This window comes from Orcinus orca, chromosome 4, assembly GCF_937001465.1.
Source record: "Orcinus orca chromosome 4, mOrcOrc1.1, whole genome shotgun sequence".
Taxonomy (NCBI): Eukaryota; Metazoa; Chordata; class Mammalia; order Artiodactyla; family Delphinidae; genus Orcinus; species Orcinus orca.
In genome coordinates, this window is record NC_064562.1 from 152471390 (window position 1) to 152487213 (window position 15824).

At 65.9% G+C, this 15824-nt stretch overlaps 1 protein-coding gene and 1 long non-coding RNA gene across 9 annotated transcripts in view; one reads left to right on the forward strand and one right to left on the reverse strand.

Annotated features, from left to right (window-relative positions):
- Positions 1-418: 418 nt before the first annotated feature.
- The window catches only part of DOK7 (docking protein 7), a 34337-nt gene continuing 18931 nt past the window's right edge, over positions 419-15824 (reverse strand). For 3 of the 8 annotated variants that reach the window (XM_033419529.2, XM_033419528.2, XM_049709250.1), the window contains 2 exons: positions 9272-9388; positions 7586-8437 (listed from right to left, as the gene is read on the reverse strand). In XM_033419529.2, the coding sequence (XP_033275420.1) occupies positions 7722-8437; positions 9272-9388 (833 nt within the window). In that variant the 3' untranslated portion in view covers positions 7586-7721. Of the gene's footprint in view, positions 556-681; positions 817-907; positions 935-3933; positions 3977-6920; positions 8438-9271; positions 9389-11168; positions 11289-15824 lie in introns of those variants that run through there. The other 5 variants (XM_033419526.2, XM_033419524.2, XM_004265162.3 and 2 more) reach the window with 4 other exon arrangements.
- LOC125964265 (uncharacterized) lies at positions 435-7055 on the forward strand. The gene is made up of 3 exons (XR_007477119.1): positions 435-571; positions 1128-1215; positions 6946-7055. It is a non-coding gene; the product is annotated as an uncharacterized LOC125964265 (long non-coding RNA).

Genomic DNA, 15824 nt, shown 5'->3' on the forward strand with positions numbered 1-15824 from the left:
GGGCAGCAGTGACCCAGAGGGGACAGCGGGGGCCCTGCAGAGGGCGCCACGTGGTGGGGCCTGGCCGGGTCCCCCGTGGTTGCGGACATGCGTTTGGCTGGGACACATCGTCCTCACCGGGCCGTCGCCTCCAGGGAAGGCGCGGGCAGGTCGCATCCCAGAACCGGAGACTGCTCGCCAGACGCCGCCTCAGGTCCACCTGGAGCCGCCCGACACCTGTCCAGGCGGCACCTCCCGCCGGCCTGGGGACCAGAGCAGGCGTCAGAGGAGCGCCCCGGAGCCGTCCACCCGCCCCCACCCCCGCCCCGGGCCCGGGCAGCGCGCCCACCCTCGGCTCGGAGCCTGAGCGCCGGGACGCAGCAGAGGTGCCGCGGGGCCGCTCCCTCGAGCCGACGGGTCGCGTCGCAGTCCGGCCGCCTCACCGCGGGGTCCCCTTCCGCCTCTGCTCCAGCGCCGGCAGCCGCTCCTCCCGGGCCTGCGCGTGCCGGGCCCCCGCCCTGTGCGCCGCCTCTGTGGCCAAGATGTCGATCTGCGCGTAGCGGGAAGCACCGGCCCCTGCGAGCAGCCCCAGGTGAGCCGGCGGGGGCGCACCCACCCCGCGCTCCGGCGCTGTGAGGGGGTGCCCGCGAGCTCCTGGCCCAGGGCCGATGCGCCCGGGGCTCAAGGCCCCTGCGGACCCACCTCGGATGCCCGCGCCGCCCTCCTGGAGCTGCAGGCCCGAGTAGTGCAGCTGCCTTGGGGGGGAAGGGCTGGCGGGGACGTTCACATATGTGGGCGCCTCACTGCACGGCCTCTCGGGTCCTGCGGGGAGAGGGGCTGTGAGTCCCCAGGCGGTGGCCGAGGCTGAGCTGACCCCCTAGACTGTTCGGGAAAGAGCTCCCCACTGCCCACCGCTCAAGTGTCCCGCTCTCCTCCTCTCCAGGGCCTGGGGAGCCTCCCCGACTCCCCCGTTTTCCTGGCCATCTTTTCCCACCCCACCCACGTCCCTCCCTGACCGGGGTGCCCCTGCCCCCCACAACGGGCTGACCAGGGATGCCCCCTATGGCCCGCTGGACACACGTCCATCTTCAGCCCCTGGCCGCCCACCCTCAAACATCCCTCCCGGCCACTTCCTCCTTGGCTTCCAGGTGCCCTGCCCCTCCCAGGCAGGATGCCCCCCCCCCTCGGCTGTCCTCCCGGCTCACCCCATCTGCTTCGGGGACCCTCTTTGGACCGGTGAGTCCCCACAGAGCATCGTTCCCTGAGCGCAGGCCCACACTTCCATCCACTGTGACACCTCCTCCAGGGTGGCCCCAGGCACTTCAAGTCCCCTCCCCCATCCAAGAAACTGCCCCCTGCCTCCCCCATTTCCTAGAAGTCAATGGTTTCACTCAGCAAACGCCAACGGGGCTCCGGGCAGGTGCTACAGGAGCGCGGGTGGGGGACCCAGAGTGCCTGGCTGCACACCCGATCCACCTTTCCCCCACCTGCCCAAGAGCTCTGCCTGTTGGGCCCCGGGGTGGCTGCAGGAGACCAGGCTCACGACCCTGCCTGGCCACTCACCGGCAGCCGAACCACAGGGGCTGGTGAGCCAGAGCCATCCCAGAGGGCAGGAGCCCAGGTCCTCCCTCCTCCCTGAGGGCCCCGTCTCGCGACACAGCCAGGCCTAGGGACTCGCACAAATCCACCTGGCCAGCTCCCGGCCCCAAGGGATTCAGGGGCTGGGATTCTGGTGGGGGTGGGATCTGGGGGGAGTGGGACTCCGGGAGGGGGGAGTCAGGAGGGGGGTGGGATCAGGTGGGGGGTTGAAGCTCCCACAGGACAGCCTGTCTCTGGCCACCTGCCCACAGGTCCAGGGGAGCTGAGCCCGGGAGGGTCCTGGCTCTGCCGGCACCGGGCACTGGAGCGCCAACCAGCCCAAGGGGCTTCAGTGGGCAGACGCCACCCCACTCGCTGCCATGTACTGGCACCGGGCACCGCTGCGGGCACCACCTTCTGGAGGCCCGCACCTGCACAGAAGCCTGCCGCCTCATCCCTCTACCGCCCCAGCAAGGCCAGAGGGCGTCCTCCTTGCTCAGCAGGGAGACTGAGTCCAGAGAGACCCTGTGTTCCCAAGTCAGCCAGCCTGGTGGGAACGGCCAAAGCTGGGGGTGGGGACGGCAGCCAGAGCGGGCTGTACCCGGGGCTGACCTGCGGCGACAGGGAGGGAAGGAGGAAGGCTTCTGTTGGACACAGACCCTCTCCCGTGTACCCGAGATGACAGGCAGAGGTGCCCAGGGAGGCACCTAGACCGGGGGTCCAGGGGAAATCTGGGCAGGCTGCCTGGAGAAGGGGGCACACGCTGAGGGGTGAAGCTGGGGAGCGGGGAGCGGGAAGGCCTGATTGAAGCTGGGAGAGCCCATCAGGGGCTGAGACGGGGTCTGAGGGGCGTCTAGGAAGGAGGCCCAGCCTCCTGAAAGCTGAAAGGAGGGCTGTGGCTTGACCTGAGGTCACGTGGACAAGCTCCCTGTGGCTCAGCAGCTAGTTTTAGGGCTGGATCCGCATTTTCCACAGTGGAAGCAGGAGAGTGGGTGGAGGGTTTGGGGCAGCCCAGCATCTCCAGGGTCACACCAGGCAGCACAGGAAGGCTGCCATCCCGCCTTGGTCTCTAGCAGCGTCTGCGGGGGCTGGGGCGCCCCTCTGGTGGCTGCTCCCCAGCCCTGGCTCCCCCAGGCTCCCCTTTACCTCCCGTCTCCCTCCCTGATCCTTCAGACTGAGCCGCCTGCCAGCATCTCGGGAGCTGTCTCGAACACTCTCTGGGCCAAGCAGAGATCGCGTGGGTCTGTCCTGACCTCTCCCTGGCCACACAGCAGACCCGGCCCGACCACACTGGGTGTCTCACCCATCACCGCTCTCTGGCCACGCTGTCTTGGGTCTGATTCATCTCTGCTTCCACCAGACCCAGGGCCCCCTCCTCCCCCAGGCCCCCCACCCCAGAGGAAAGGTTCCTTGTCCTCCAGTAGATCCTGACGCCTGTCCTGTTCCCTGGAACACGCACTCTGTCTGGGTAAAAGGGGGAGTGGGGGGCTGGACAGCAGGCAGGAGGCATCCAGGACCATCTGGGAAGGCTGCCCACTGCCCAGCGTCATCAGGGAGTGGTCCTCAGGGCCCCATCCTGACCCAGGGAACCCTAGGCTGGCCGGCATGGGGCTTTCCTGTGGCCACTGTCTGACCCCGCATGCCCGTGGCCTTGCCCTTCCCCTCCTGCGCCCTCCACTCTGGACGGGCCTGGGCCTTGCTTGGCCCACAGGGTCTAGCCCCAAACAGGCACCATGCTCCTCTGAAGAGGAAATAAAAAGATCCCGCCCCAGGCTGGAGGTGGCCTCTACTCCACTGAGAAAATGAGGCACAGAGCACACCCCCGACCTCCAGCCACGCCACCCGAGGCCAACCTCCCCCGACTTGCAGCCTCTCCCAGATTCCCAGGCCTTCCCCTGGGTCAGAGCCAGCATCTGCCCAGCCGTCACCTCTTAACGGGGCTTCTCCAAGGGGACCCCGCGTCTCCCCCTGGCTCCCTGCCTGGGCTTCCTCCCACCAAGGTCACCAATGCCCCTGCCCACTCCTGGGTCCCCAGAGCATCGTCACCTCTGTTCTCTGTCACCTGCAGGACAAGCCTCCCTCTTAAAGGCTGCAGCTCCAGGCCAGAGCTGACCCTGCCCGCTCTGACCACGCACCGTCCCGGGCAGGCTGGCCACCTTGTCCTCAACTCGCTGCCTGGCACCATCGCACCCCAGCCGGGGCTCACCCCGGCTGCACACTGCCGCCCTGCCGTCCACTGTCACCCCCTCCCCGCTGCACCCTCCTCCCACTGACCTCCCGCTGTCTTGTCTGGCACAGACTTTCTGGCTGGGCTGTGACTGCGGCCACTGTGACCCCACGTCCCTCATCCCGAGGCGTGCCAAAGCCAAGGCCTACCTGAGTGCATCCCCGGGAGCCCAGCGGGTGAGGCAGCAGCTCCCTAGACCAAGGAGAACACATGTCAGTCTGTCCATCCGGCTCCCGCTCACCCGGCACCCAGCCCAAGAGCCAGGATGCTACCCAGGAGTCCCAAAGGGCCACCCGCCAGGGAGACCAGCCAGGGGCCCGACTCCTCTCCAGGGGTCCCTGCCCACCCTGACACCCACAAACCCATCTGGGGTGAGGCGTCGGCAGCTCGGGCCTCCAGAACACATCTGGCCTGGCTGCTCTCGTCAGTGTTGGTGGCCGTGTGTCACGCTGCCAGCTGTGCGGCAGGGTTTGTAGCCGTGAGATGCACGAGGGCTGTCACGTCACCCCTGGCCCCGGGCACTGCCGGCCTGCTCTGAGCAGGGCACCCCGGCTGAGCCACTCCTGGGGGCCCCGTGAGATGGGTCAAGGCCCCCAGACCGCAGGGTGGCCACTTGGAGGTGCCTGATTGGAGGCGCAGAAAGACTCCGAGAAGGAAAGGGGTTCGGGGGCTTCAGAGCTGGGGGCAGTGTCTGCCGGCAGATTGGGAGGGAGGGATGGTGCCCACTGCCGGCACGTTCACTGCTGCCTGAGCCTCCATGCCCCAAACCAGTAGGAGACGGGCCAGCCAGGGCCAGGGGCACCTGACGGGAAAGGGTCCGGCAACCCCGGTGCTTCTGAGGAGGACAGCCCGGCAGTGGGGTCTCATGGGGGGCTGCGGGCTGGCATCGGGGTGCAGAAGCCTGACCCGCTCTCTGGGAGGTCAAAGGGGCTGCCCAAACTCAGGACACAGCACCTCGACCCTGGTCCCGGCCAGGCTGCTGGGCACCTGGGCTGGCCTAACCCATCACCTTGTGTAAAGGCGCCCGGGCAGGCTTGGGGACTTGCGGAGGGTGTGTCTGACCTCCAACACCTGGGACAAGGGCCGACGGCCCTCAGGAGCCCCATCACTAGCTGCTCAGAGCCCCACCCACAGACGGCGCCTGCTGTGCCGGCGGCGAGTCCTGCGGGCACAGCGTCAGACCCAAAGGACGAAACCACGTGCCGTGCGAGATGAGCAAACGCGGCGCCTCCTGTCCCCTCCCCGTGGGCGCCAGGGCCAGGTGGGGGCAGGTGGGTGCACGGGGCCTGGGGAGGCGAGGACAACTCTCTGGTTGCCCCCAGCCCTGCCATTCCTGGCACCTGAGAAGCCCACCCCACCCCAGGGAGGGTGAGTGAAGCTGGTGGCCCCAGGAGTGCAGAAGCATGTGTTCCCAGCCAGGGGCGCGAGGCCCACCCCGTGAGCTCCGGAAAGATAGGGGACGAGGCCAAAAGCTTCCCGCGGGGCTACCCTGGCGGCGCACCTGGCCGCACCCGATGAGAGGCTCCGTGCCTCTGGGCTGCCCTGGGCTGCAGGGGAAACTGAGGCACGCCCTCCTGGGGGCTAGGCCCTCCTCCTGAGCAGCCCCATTGCCTCCCGAAAGGGCTGTGGTAGTCAGTGACCACTCCCATGGAGGGCCCCTCCCTCCTCTGGGCCCAGGCCCTGGCCACGCCCCTCCAGCCCAGAGCCTGTCCCCTCCGGAAACTTGCTCCGACCATGCCCGAGCCCTCACCTGGCGGCCCTCGGTCCACCCCTCCCGCCGCGCCCCTCAGATGGCTCTTCCCTGAAGTCCCGGCCATCGACCTCGGTCCAGGAGACCAGAGGTCACAGCCAGCGTGCCCGCACGGGCCAGGGGAAGGCCGAAAGCCCAGCTCCAGCCCTCCCTGGCTTCACGTGGAGGGCAAGTCCCTGCTCTGGTGGAGGGAGGGCCGTCTGCAGGGCACGTGGGAGCGCAGCGGGGCTGGGCCTGGAAGATGAGGGCTCTGGCGGGAGCGGGCTGCCCAGGCCTCCAGGGCCGCTCCCCACAGCCCGCAGCACCAGCACCTCCCAGCCTCTTTCTTTTGCAACAAGGCTGGTGGGTCCCTCTGGGGAGGCGACAGTAGCAGTGAGTCGAGCCCCTTTGACAGGCAGCCACTGAGCACTCCCATACAACATCTCAGCAGGCCCCTCGGGGCCCAGGCAGGCGGGACTGCTGTCCTCTCTACGGAGGAGGCCCAGACAGGGGCAATGAGTTGCTGGGGGCCGCCCAGCCGGCGGGCAGGGCCCCAGCTTGCCCTTCCCTGCACTGCAGTGTTGCAGGAGCCGGGCCAGAACCCCGGCCCTCAGCGTCCACAGGGACCTGGGCCCCCCGGCTCTCTAACAGGGCGGTGAACAGGGTGAAGTGGGTGTGACGGTGGGATGTGGCTTCCCGGGATGTGCAGGGGGACCCTGATGGGGTCCCTGGAGCTCTGCTGCCCACATAGGGGAGACTAGGGGTGGGGAGGGTGCTCCAGGCTCAGAGCCAGGACCCTCACTGGCCCAGGAGGTAGGGTGTCCACCCTCACTGGACACCGGGAGCCACCTGCCTGAGCCTAAGGGACCACTGAGGACCACATTGTGGTCTCCAGTAAACGTGTGCACACACATCACACAGGCCACACACGTGCGTGGGCACATGCACACACCTGGCACCCAAGCACAGATCACACCACACATGTAACACGCGTGCACACAGGATGTGCACACGCCACACACAAGTGCATGCAAATGCACACCCACATGCACGCCATGACACGTGCACGTTGCATGTCACGTGTGTGCACGTCTCACGCACTATACACATGCATGCGAATGAAAGCACTCACATGCACACATCGCACACTGGCACACGCTGGCACACACACCACACACACGTGCACACGTGCACGAGGCCTGTGTGCTGCCTGAGGCTGCTCTCCTCGTTCACGCCTCCGGCGTGTTCAGGCTTAAGGCTGAACAGACAGGCGAGGCCTCTCCCTGCTCTGTGACCCCCGGGCCCAGGGAGGCCGAGCCCCTGGATTTCAGAGACAGTTAAAGACCCCACTGGGAGGGCCGGGGTGGGAGGTGGACACAGCTGGCCACATGGAAAAGGACAAGACGATAAGAAAAAACAATTTTATTTCCAGTCTGAGAACGTATTACAAACAGTGTCAGGTGTGAAGAGCAACATGCGGCTTCAGCCAGCAGCGAAGGTACAAAGCGAAACAGTTACAGCTGAGCTGTGTGCGGGACGCAGCCGGCCGGAGCCCACATCGGACGGACACAGGCCTCGCCTTCCACGTGGGCGTCTGGAATCGTAGCGCGAATGGACAAACCAGGCCACGCAGCCAAAATCCATGCAGGAGAGCAGGCCGAGCCGACCGCGGACGGCGTGGAGGAAGCGCGACGCCCGCAGGCGGCCCACCGGCAGTGCCTGGGGCCCCTGAATGCGAACGCCAGCCCGAGCCCCGCGTCCTCTGGTCCTGACCACCAGCCCCTGGCTCAGCCAGCAGGGCGGAGGGGGCGCCCGGCAAGTGACCCCGACCCTGCCCTTCCCCGCCCGCCCCTCCCCCTGGAGCGCGCAGGTTCAGAAAATGGCGGCTGTGAGTGAGCCGTCGGGGTCCCGAGAGCCAGACCCCCAGCAGCCCCCGGGGCCTCCTGGGCCTCAGCAAACCCCCCAAAGGACAGACCACCTGTGCGCGCAAGCAGGTGAAGCCCCTCGGACACAGCGCAACGCGCAGGGAGGTTGGTCTCAGGCTCCTGTTTGATTTGGCACCTGGTCCTTGGGCTCCGCCCCGGACCCGGCCCCCCACCTTCCAGAACGCACTTCCAGCTGCGGCCCTCCCTGCAGGCTGGACCCCCAGGCCGCCCCACGGCACGAGGGCAGCCCCACGAGGGCACCGCCCACCCGCAGCCGCCGCCCTCAGGGAGGCGCATTTACCTTCAGTCCTCCGCAGACGGGACACGCGGAAAAGAGAGCCGGAGGGGGCCCCACGTGGGGGGCGCCCGCTTCCCAAGGCTCGCCCGGCCCCGACGGGGCCTCTGTCGCCTGTCCCCGCCGTCGCTCGCCCAGCCAGCCGGAGGGACACCCCGCCGCCAGCCGGCCGCCCGAGTCCCCGGCGGCTCCGTCGCTGGCGCTGCCCTGTGTGGCGGGGGGCTGGTCCCGGGCCGCCTGGCGCAGGCTGCGGGGCGTGTCGTAGTGGGGCCGCGGCGCGGTGGGCACCTGGTACTCGGCCGCCCCGGGGGCGCAGGCGCACAGGCCGGGCTCGGGCACCACGCCTCCCGGCAGGCTGAGCAGAGAGCCCAGCTCCTCGGCCCCGCGCCACACGTCCAGGCTGCTTCCTGCGAAGGACGAGAAGCTGCCCGAGTAGGAGGAGTGGCTGCCCGTGGCGATGCCGCTGTCCGAGGAGCTCTGGCGGCCGACCTCCTGCAGCTGCCGTGGCCGCAGCGGCCTGGGGGGTGGCCTCGAGGCACCTGCTGCGGCCTCCCCGGGGGCCTGGGCGGCTGCCAGCCCGAGACCCTCCGGCGTCGCGCCCGCCGAGGACGGGGACGGCTCTGGCCACGGCACGAGCCGGCTGCTGGCGCTGACGTCTGAGTGGCTGGCCTCTGACGACGAGCTGGACAGGCTGCGGTCGTCCCCTGAACGGAGAGTCGGGGCCTGAGACTCCTGTGGGGCTTGGGCTGCCCGGGGTGGGCTGGGGAGCCTCGGCGGGAGCTGACGTCTAGCCCCCCCACACCCCCGCCCTGCTGAGGGCCTGCACTCTCCGGTCTCCAGTCGCCACCCTGGGACGGCTGACCCACACCCTGCCTGGACCTCCACGCCCAGCGTCACCCAGGACGGCCCCTTCGCCCACACCAGTCCCCTCCCTGCCGTCCCCCTGGGAACCAGACGTGAGCCCTTCCTCCGGGAAGGTGGCGGCCCTTGCGCACCTGAGCCCCCGGCTCTAGGGGCCTGGACGGAGAGGCCACCGTCCCCACTCTGCACCCGTGGGACTGGCGACAATCACACAGGACAAAGGGCCCGCAGAGCTCCCCCGCCTCTGGCCCAGGAGACCCCGGTGTAGCCCCCCACCCACCACCCCCGGGAGCTGCAGCGTCCCCTCGAGGGCCTACCGGCCCTTTCTGTCCGTCTCCCCGCGAAGCACAGCAGCTGAGGGGCCTCGCTCCCGGCAGCCAGCACCCCTGAGCCTTCTGTGTGGGCGCAGACGGTGAAGCCACAGCCTCACCAGGCCACACCCCGGTGGCTGGGAAGGAATTCGAACCCAACCCCCCAGCCGGCACCCATGGGGCACCGTGCTTACGGTCAGCATCCAGGCCGGAGCTTAGTGAGTGTGGCATCACGAGTGAGAGAACGAATGGACCAACAGAGGGAGGGGCATGAATGAATGAACAGGAGATGGGAGGTTGCCTTAAAGGGACAGCTGCGGCCCCAGGGCCACTGGCCCCCCCTCACGGCCCAGGCCATGGCCCTACCTGCGCTGCCCGGCCAGCCGGAGTGGGAGAGAAGGCTGAGCCGCTTCTCCAGCCGCAGGGCTTCCAGGGCCTCCTGGGCCACGCGCTCCTCCACGGCAGGGCCCCCGGCGCTCAGGTCTGCAGCAGAGGGGACGGTCAGCAAGGAGGCGTCCCCAGCCCTGTCCCCGCGGCCCACCCACTGCTCAGGACATCACAGTTACCCCAGCACTGACAGGGCTGTGTGGACCTCGGTCCAGTCACAGCACCACGACAGAGCCCCTGGGAGCCCCAGCTCCTCCCCACGCCAGCACCCCAGCTGCCAGACACCAAGCTCAGGGTACCCAAACCACCCCCGTCCAGGTCCCCGGCCATCATCCTGTGTCCTGGGCCCAAGGACAGCCTCCCCTGACCACCAGCAGATGTCCCGTGCCCCAAAGTGGACAGTCCCTGCAGTGGACCAGGACACTGGCACACCCTCCTGCTGCTGGTGAGGCAGCAGGACGCTGGCACTGGACGAACTCACAGCCCCACCACTTGCCCTCCCTGAACCTCACAGCCATAACTGCAAAACGTGGGAGCAGAGACAGTGCACGCCACGCGCAATGGGACCAAGGTGGGAACGCACAGGACATGCTTGGGGCAGGGTGGACCCCGGAACTCTGTCTTCTCCCCTTCCCCCTCCCCACTGTATGTGAGGCAGGTCCTGCCTCTGGTGCCCAAGTGCGTCTGACCGAGCAGCGGTCAGCTTGAGAAAACACCCCCAAATCTCAGAGTGTTAAGGCTGCTGACCCAATGGAGGCCACATCTCAAAAGTCCCCAAAGATCACAGGCTTTCAACACGACACCGGCCAGGCTCAGCGAGCAGGGACCCCCCAGCCCCGTCCACACCCCAGCTGTCCACACCCCCGCTGTCCACACCTGCCCCATCCACGCCAGCCCCCTTCGGATCCCGGCCACCCACACCACTACCCGCGGCTGCAATGCGGTAAGCCGCCAGCAGAGGGCGCTGCCGCACCACCCAGCAGAGCCCGGGCGGCGAGGCTCCGGTCACAGGAACTGCCTCCTTCCTCCCCACCCCGCCCCCCACCCCGCCCCCCGGGCCCGCTTGGGGGTTGCGGGGCTGAGGGGCCCACGCTGGGAGAAAGGGGACCTGGCACGTCGCCAGCCCGTCTCCCTAGGAGGTCCACCTGCCCCCGACCTGGCTATGGTGCCCATGCAAGGAGGCCACGGATGTGAGCTCACTGACCACCTGCTGCCCGGCCACAGGCCTTGGTCTCCCACCTGGACAAGGGGACAAGCGCTGCTTCACTGGGGCGAGGGGAGTATCGGTGACCCTGGGTACCACCCACCCGGAGAGCCTCGGTCAAAGGAAGCTGCGATGACGAGGACCTGCCTTTGTCCCTGCCATGGGCTTGGGCCTCCCCGGCCTCCCCGAGGGAAGAAATGCCCAGGTAGCGTGGCCCTCCGCGGGCCAGCGCCATCCCTGGTCCAGGACTCCTGAAGAGCAGTGTCCCAGCCACAGCCAGGGAAGTGGGAGAGAAGGCCAGGCCAGCTCATGCAGCCCTGGCACCTGCCAACCCGATGCGCTGAGACCCCAGCTCACAAGGCGACTTCCAGCCCGATCTCTGGCTCCCACGGAGCCAGCCCTGACCCCAGCGACCGCAGGCGAGGGCCCAGCCCAGGTCTGGGAGACGGGCCGGCTCGGAAGGTCTTCGGGGTCCCGGGCTCGGGCCTCTTGGTGGCCCACCTGGTGCAGCTGCAGTAATTGTCCCAACCGAAAGCCTCCGCCTCTGAGCGTCCCAGCAGCTCAGACCCCGTGGAGGAGGGGCTGTGCCAGGGCGAACGCCCCCGGGAGCCCGAGATCAAGCAGCCCACCTGACCCTCCCACCAGGCCGGGCTCCCCAACTCCGGCACCCACCTGGGAGAACAGGCCGCAGCCCAAAGGGGCCCTTGGTCGGGGAGATGCCGCGGACAATGCAGTCGAACAGGAAACTGATCTGCTCTCCCTCGGCCGAGGACAGGAAGAAGACCCCAGCCCCTGCAGAGGGAGGACAGACCCCGGTGTCAGCCTGGCCAGAGCTCAGGTCGGTGGGGCCCCTGCAGGGCGGGCTCAGGGCCGCTGCGCGGGGACTGCCCACAGAGGCCTGAGCCAACCCGTGAGACCCCCCCGCCCCGCCCCGAGCACCGCGGCGATGTCCCCACGGCACTGTGGTGACGTGAGCCATGCAGGCGGCTCAGGCCACACGCCGGCTCTCCCAGGCCTGAGGACACCATCCCGGCCTGAGTCCGGGCTGCACGGCCTCAGCAAGGTGGGAGAGGGCGTCCTGCCCGCTGGCCCCAAGCCGTCAGCCATCTCTCGTCTCCCAGGCTGGTAAGAGGAGCTGGGGCGACTTCTGGAGGATGGGGGTCACAGAGTGGGCCGAGGAGGGCGTCCCGGCTGCGTGGAGAGCCCAGCAGCCCCTCCCTCTGGCCCATGCTCCTTTGAGGGGTGGGCGGCGGGTGCACTTCCAGGAGGGCGGCTGCGAGACCTGGTTTCCTCACCCGGGCTGTGGTGAGGGGAAGCTGGCAAGATACAGGCGGTGGCTCCTGCCCTGCAGACGAAGCAGCCTGGCCCACCTCAAAGCCCCTCCCCTCTTCCCGGGCTCGTCTTCTGGGTGGGGGGCACTGGAGTCCCTGGCGCGCAGTTGCAGGGCTGAGATCCAGCCTCGGGGCTCCCACCCACAGAGGTGATTTTAAAAGACACGTTTACATACTGAGATACGGGAAAGTCATCGTGGCTTATACACGAGTTCACTTGAATTTGATGCTAACTAAAATAGCCTACTTGTGGTCTATCAAATTGTACATCTGCCTTAATTATTAGAGAAAAGGGCACGTCGACCAGCAGTAAAGACTGTCCACGTTAAACATAAAGATTAAATAAATGCCCCTCCTCCTTCGATGCTAAGCCCCCCTCCCAGGTGCCAAGGCCACGCTGACTCTCTGTGTACGCGCTGGTCTGTTTTTTTATTTTTATTATTTTTTGAAACCTTGAAGAAACGTCACCCTGACTTCTTTGATGGTCTTTGTTCTGACAAGATATAAAGCTGTGCTGAAAACCCTGCTTTTCCGGAGTCATCTGGGAAGCAGGTTTCCGGGCCCGTCCTCAGTTTGGCTCCAATAAAACTCTTTTCTATTCTTATTATTGATGGTTTATTGATTACTTCCGTTGACAGAGGGGAGGCCCGGCTGGGATCCCAGCCCAGGGGGCTCGGCTGGAGGGGGCACGTGGGTCTGCAAGACGCCAGGGCGCAGAGCGGCCGCAGGGCCCTGCGCTGGGCCGGAGCCCCGCCAGCGTCAATGAAGTCCCGCGGCCGAGTGAATGGGGCACCGGGTCACCGGGGCTGGACGCCCGGCGTGGCGTCACCACACAGGAATCCCTCGGTGCCTCGCCCTCCTCCCTCTGCCCAAAGAAAGGCCTGCTCCCTCTGGAAGGAGGGTGCCCGGGGCAGACGGGGAAGCGGCGCACTGAAACTGTCCCGGTCACGCTCACTGGCACCGAATCCCAGGGACCCGGGCCAGTCCCACACGTGGTGAGGCCGCCGTGCCCCTGGGCGGCCACCAGGGCCCAAACCGGTGACACGCCCGCTCGAGAGGTGAGAAAGCGGACGCCCAGAGAGGGGCCACGTCCTGGCACCACGGAGTGTCTGAGCAGACGCAGAGCCAGGCCCACCCTGGGGGCCCCCGGGGGCCCCAGAGGCTCGCTGCCCAGAGGGGCTGGGTTGGGGGATGGTCCCAGGACCTTGGCCGACGGCGGGCGGGCGGGGAGGAGGCCCCGTCCCGGCCACCCCCGCTCCCCGGGGCCAGGCCTCTAATCCGGAGCTTACGGTCAGCTGGCAGAGGCCTCGGCACAGTCAGTCCCCCGACTATAAAAAACCACATGACGGGGAGCGGGGCCGGCGGCATTCCACGGGAGTCTGCGAGCTCCCGAGCCTGAGCCTCACGACCAAGGGACGAGGCCTCCCGGACCAGCGGCGACCTCCCGCTGCCCCGTGGCTCCCCTCCCCACCCCAGGCTCTGGGGACAACAAGCTCCCCAGGTGTGCCCGGCCCGCCTGACACACCTCCCCCGGCGCAGCCGTCCCCCTCCACGACTCCCCGCAGCCACCTGTAACACCCCTTCGCCTGCTGAGACTGCTCGGGTGACATGGCCTTTCCTGACCCCTGACCCCTGACGGTTCACCCGGTGATGCTTTCAGGGGACACCTCCTCTGGGGCAGACCCCCCGACCTTTTACCTCCCGGGTCTGACGCTGTCCCGGCCGCCAGGCCCAGCACCTTGAGGCAGGACCACTTCTGAGTCGTCCGCAGTCCCCTGCGTCTAACCCAGGGCCAGGTGCCCAGGAGACCCCCGCGCTCAGTGTAGATGGAAAGGGGGGCGTGGAGGCAGCCGGGCCCCCTCCCCTCCCCAGGGAAGGGCTCTCTGCATTTCTTGTTTGCTTATCTGTTTTGGGGGAGGGGAGGCAAGCTAGGGCCTGGACCCGTTTTGCCACGTTGTACCGGTGTGGTCACTGTCACAACGCCCCCCCGTGCCTCCTCTCAACCACGTCCATGAAGGCTCCACCCCGAGGCGGGCTCTCTCCCGGGGTCTGCGCCACAGGAAGTAACCGAGGGACGCTCCTTAGGGTTTGGGGCCGAGGCCTTAGGGGCTGGAGACCCCCACGTTTGCTCTCCGGGAACCAGCCACCCTGTGAGAAACCCGGCTGTCCTGCTGGAGGGCAAGGCCCCAGAGGAGAACTGAGGCGTCCCGGCCAACAGCCAGCACCAGGGCCCCAGGCCGTGCCTGAGGCCACCCACCAAACGCCACTGCCCGAGTGACCCCAGTGCACCATGCAGAGGAGACCACTGACCCACAGAACCGCAAGCCAGGAAACAGCACTAAGTTTGGGGTGTCTGTCCCCCAGCAATAAATAACACGGGAAACTAACAGACGGAGGAGAGGGTCCTGCGGAGCAGGAAACAGCCGCCTGCGGGTCCACGGACACAGACGCTGTGGATCCTCAGGGGTGCAGCAAAACTCGCCCGCGTTATAAATATCTCCAGCCGTGAGAAAGAAAGGCCTTCCTTCAAACGTTCAATGAGCCCAGTTAGATCCCGACCGAGTCCCATCTGAAGTTAGTCTTTCATCTGCAGCCTCCAGACCTCTGTCACTGGACCCCAATAAGAGCTCAGTCCCCAGCTCCTCAGAGAACAAGCATTCCACCCTTTGCTGACAAAGACCCCACGGTGAAGTCCAGTCGAGGACAGAGTCTGAAGGCGTTGGAGGACTTTCCTGCCGAGAAGGTTCTAGAAAGCTCAAGTCCAGACAGCACCGATTATCAGTCAGGAAGTTGGCACAGCTAACTGAGCCCCTTGGGATATTATTTTGCACAGAGTTTCCTAACAGAGTAAAACATCTGGTAATTAATGTTTCGTTTGTCTCTGCCCTTATTTGGGGAGAAAGAAGCATAGTTCAATGAAATAAGTTCATTCGAAATGAAGTTTTAAATTTCACCTGATCGTTTCATACCCACTAGGAGGACTACTATTTAAACAACAAAGAAAAAGAAAACTAAAATGAGACTGAAAACAAGTGCTGGTGAGGGTGCAAGAAACTGGGCCCTTCGTACACTGTTGGTGGGAATGTAAACCGGGGCAGTCGTGTGGAAAACAGTGTGGCAGATCCTCAAAAAATTAAACAGAGAAACTCCATCTGATCCAGCAATTCTACTTCCGGGCACACACCCAAAAGAATTAGAAGTGAGGTCCTGATGAGATATTTGCATACCCACGTTCATAGCAGCATCACACACAATAGCTAAAATGCGGAAGCGATTCAAGTGTCCATCGACAGATGGATGGAGAAACAAAATGTGGTCCATCCATACGGTGGAATCTGATTCAGCCTTAAAAAGGAAGGGAATGGTGACACCTGCTACAACGTGGACGAACCCCCAGGACACTGCGCTGAGTGAAACAAGCCCGTCACAAAAGGACAAATCCTGCAGATGCCATTTATGTGAGGTCTCTAGAGTCAGCAAACTCAGAGATGGAAAGGAGAATAAAGGGTGCAGGGCTGGGCGGGGAGAGGGGATGGGGAGAGAGTGTTTAATGGGGACAGGGTTCGGGAAGACGAAAAGATTCTGGGGATGGGGGTGGTGATGGGGGCAGAATCATTGCATGAATGTGCTCACTGCCACTGAACTACATGCTAGAAGTGGTTTAAATAGTGCATTTTGTGTTATGTGCATTTTGCCACAGTAAAACAAAAACGAACAAGACCAAAAAAACAAACAGCTCCTCCGGGAAGCAGGCTCTGTCCCATCCTCGAGCGAGCCGTCTCCCCACCCTCTTCAGCCCATCCCATCCCCATCCGGGCAGGAGGCAGCCACGCAGTGCAGGCACCTCACATCCTCACGGCCGCTGCTAGATGCCAGCCGCCTGCCCTGACAACACCGCCTGCACACAGCGGGCATCTCCCCCTTGGAAATGTGGGATGAGGCTCGCGTGCCATCACGTCCAGATGGTCCCAAGAGGCCACCCTGCAGGTCCCCAAGG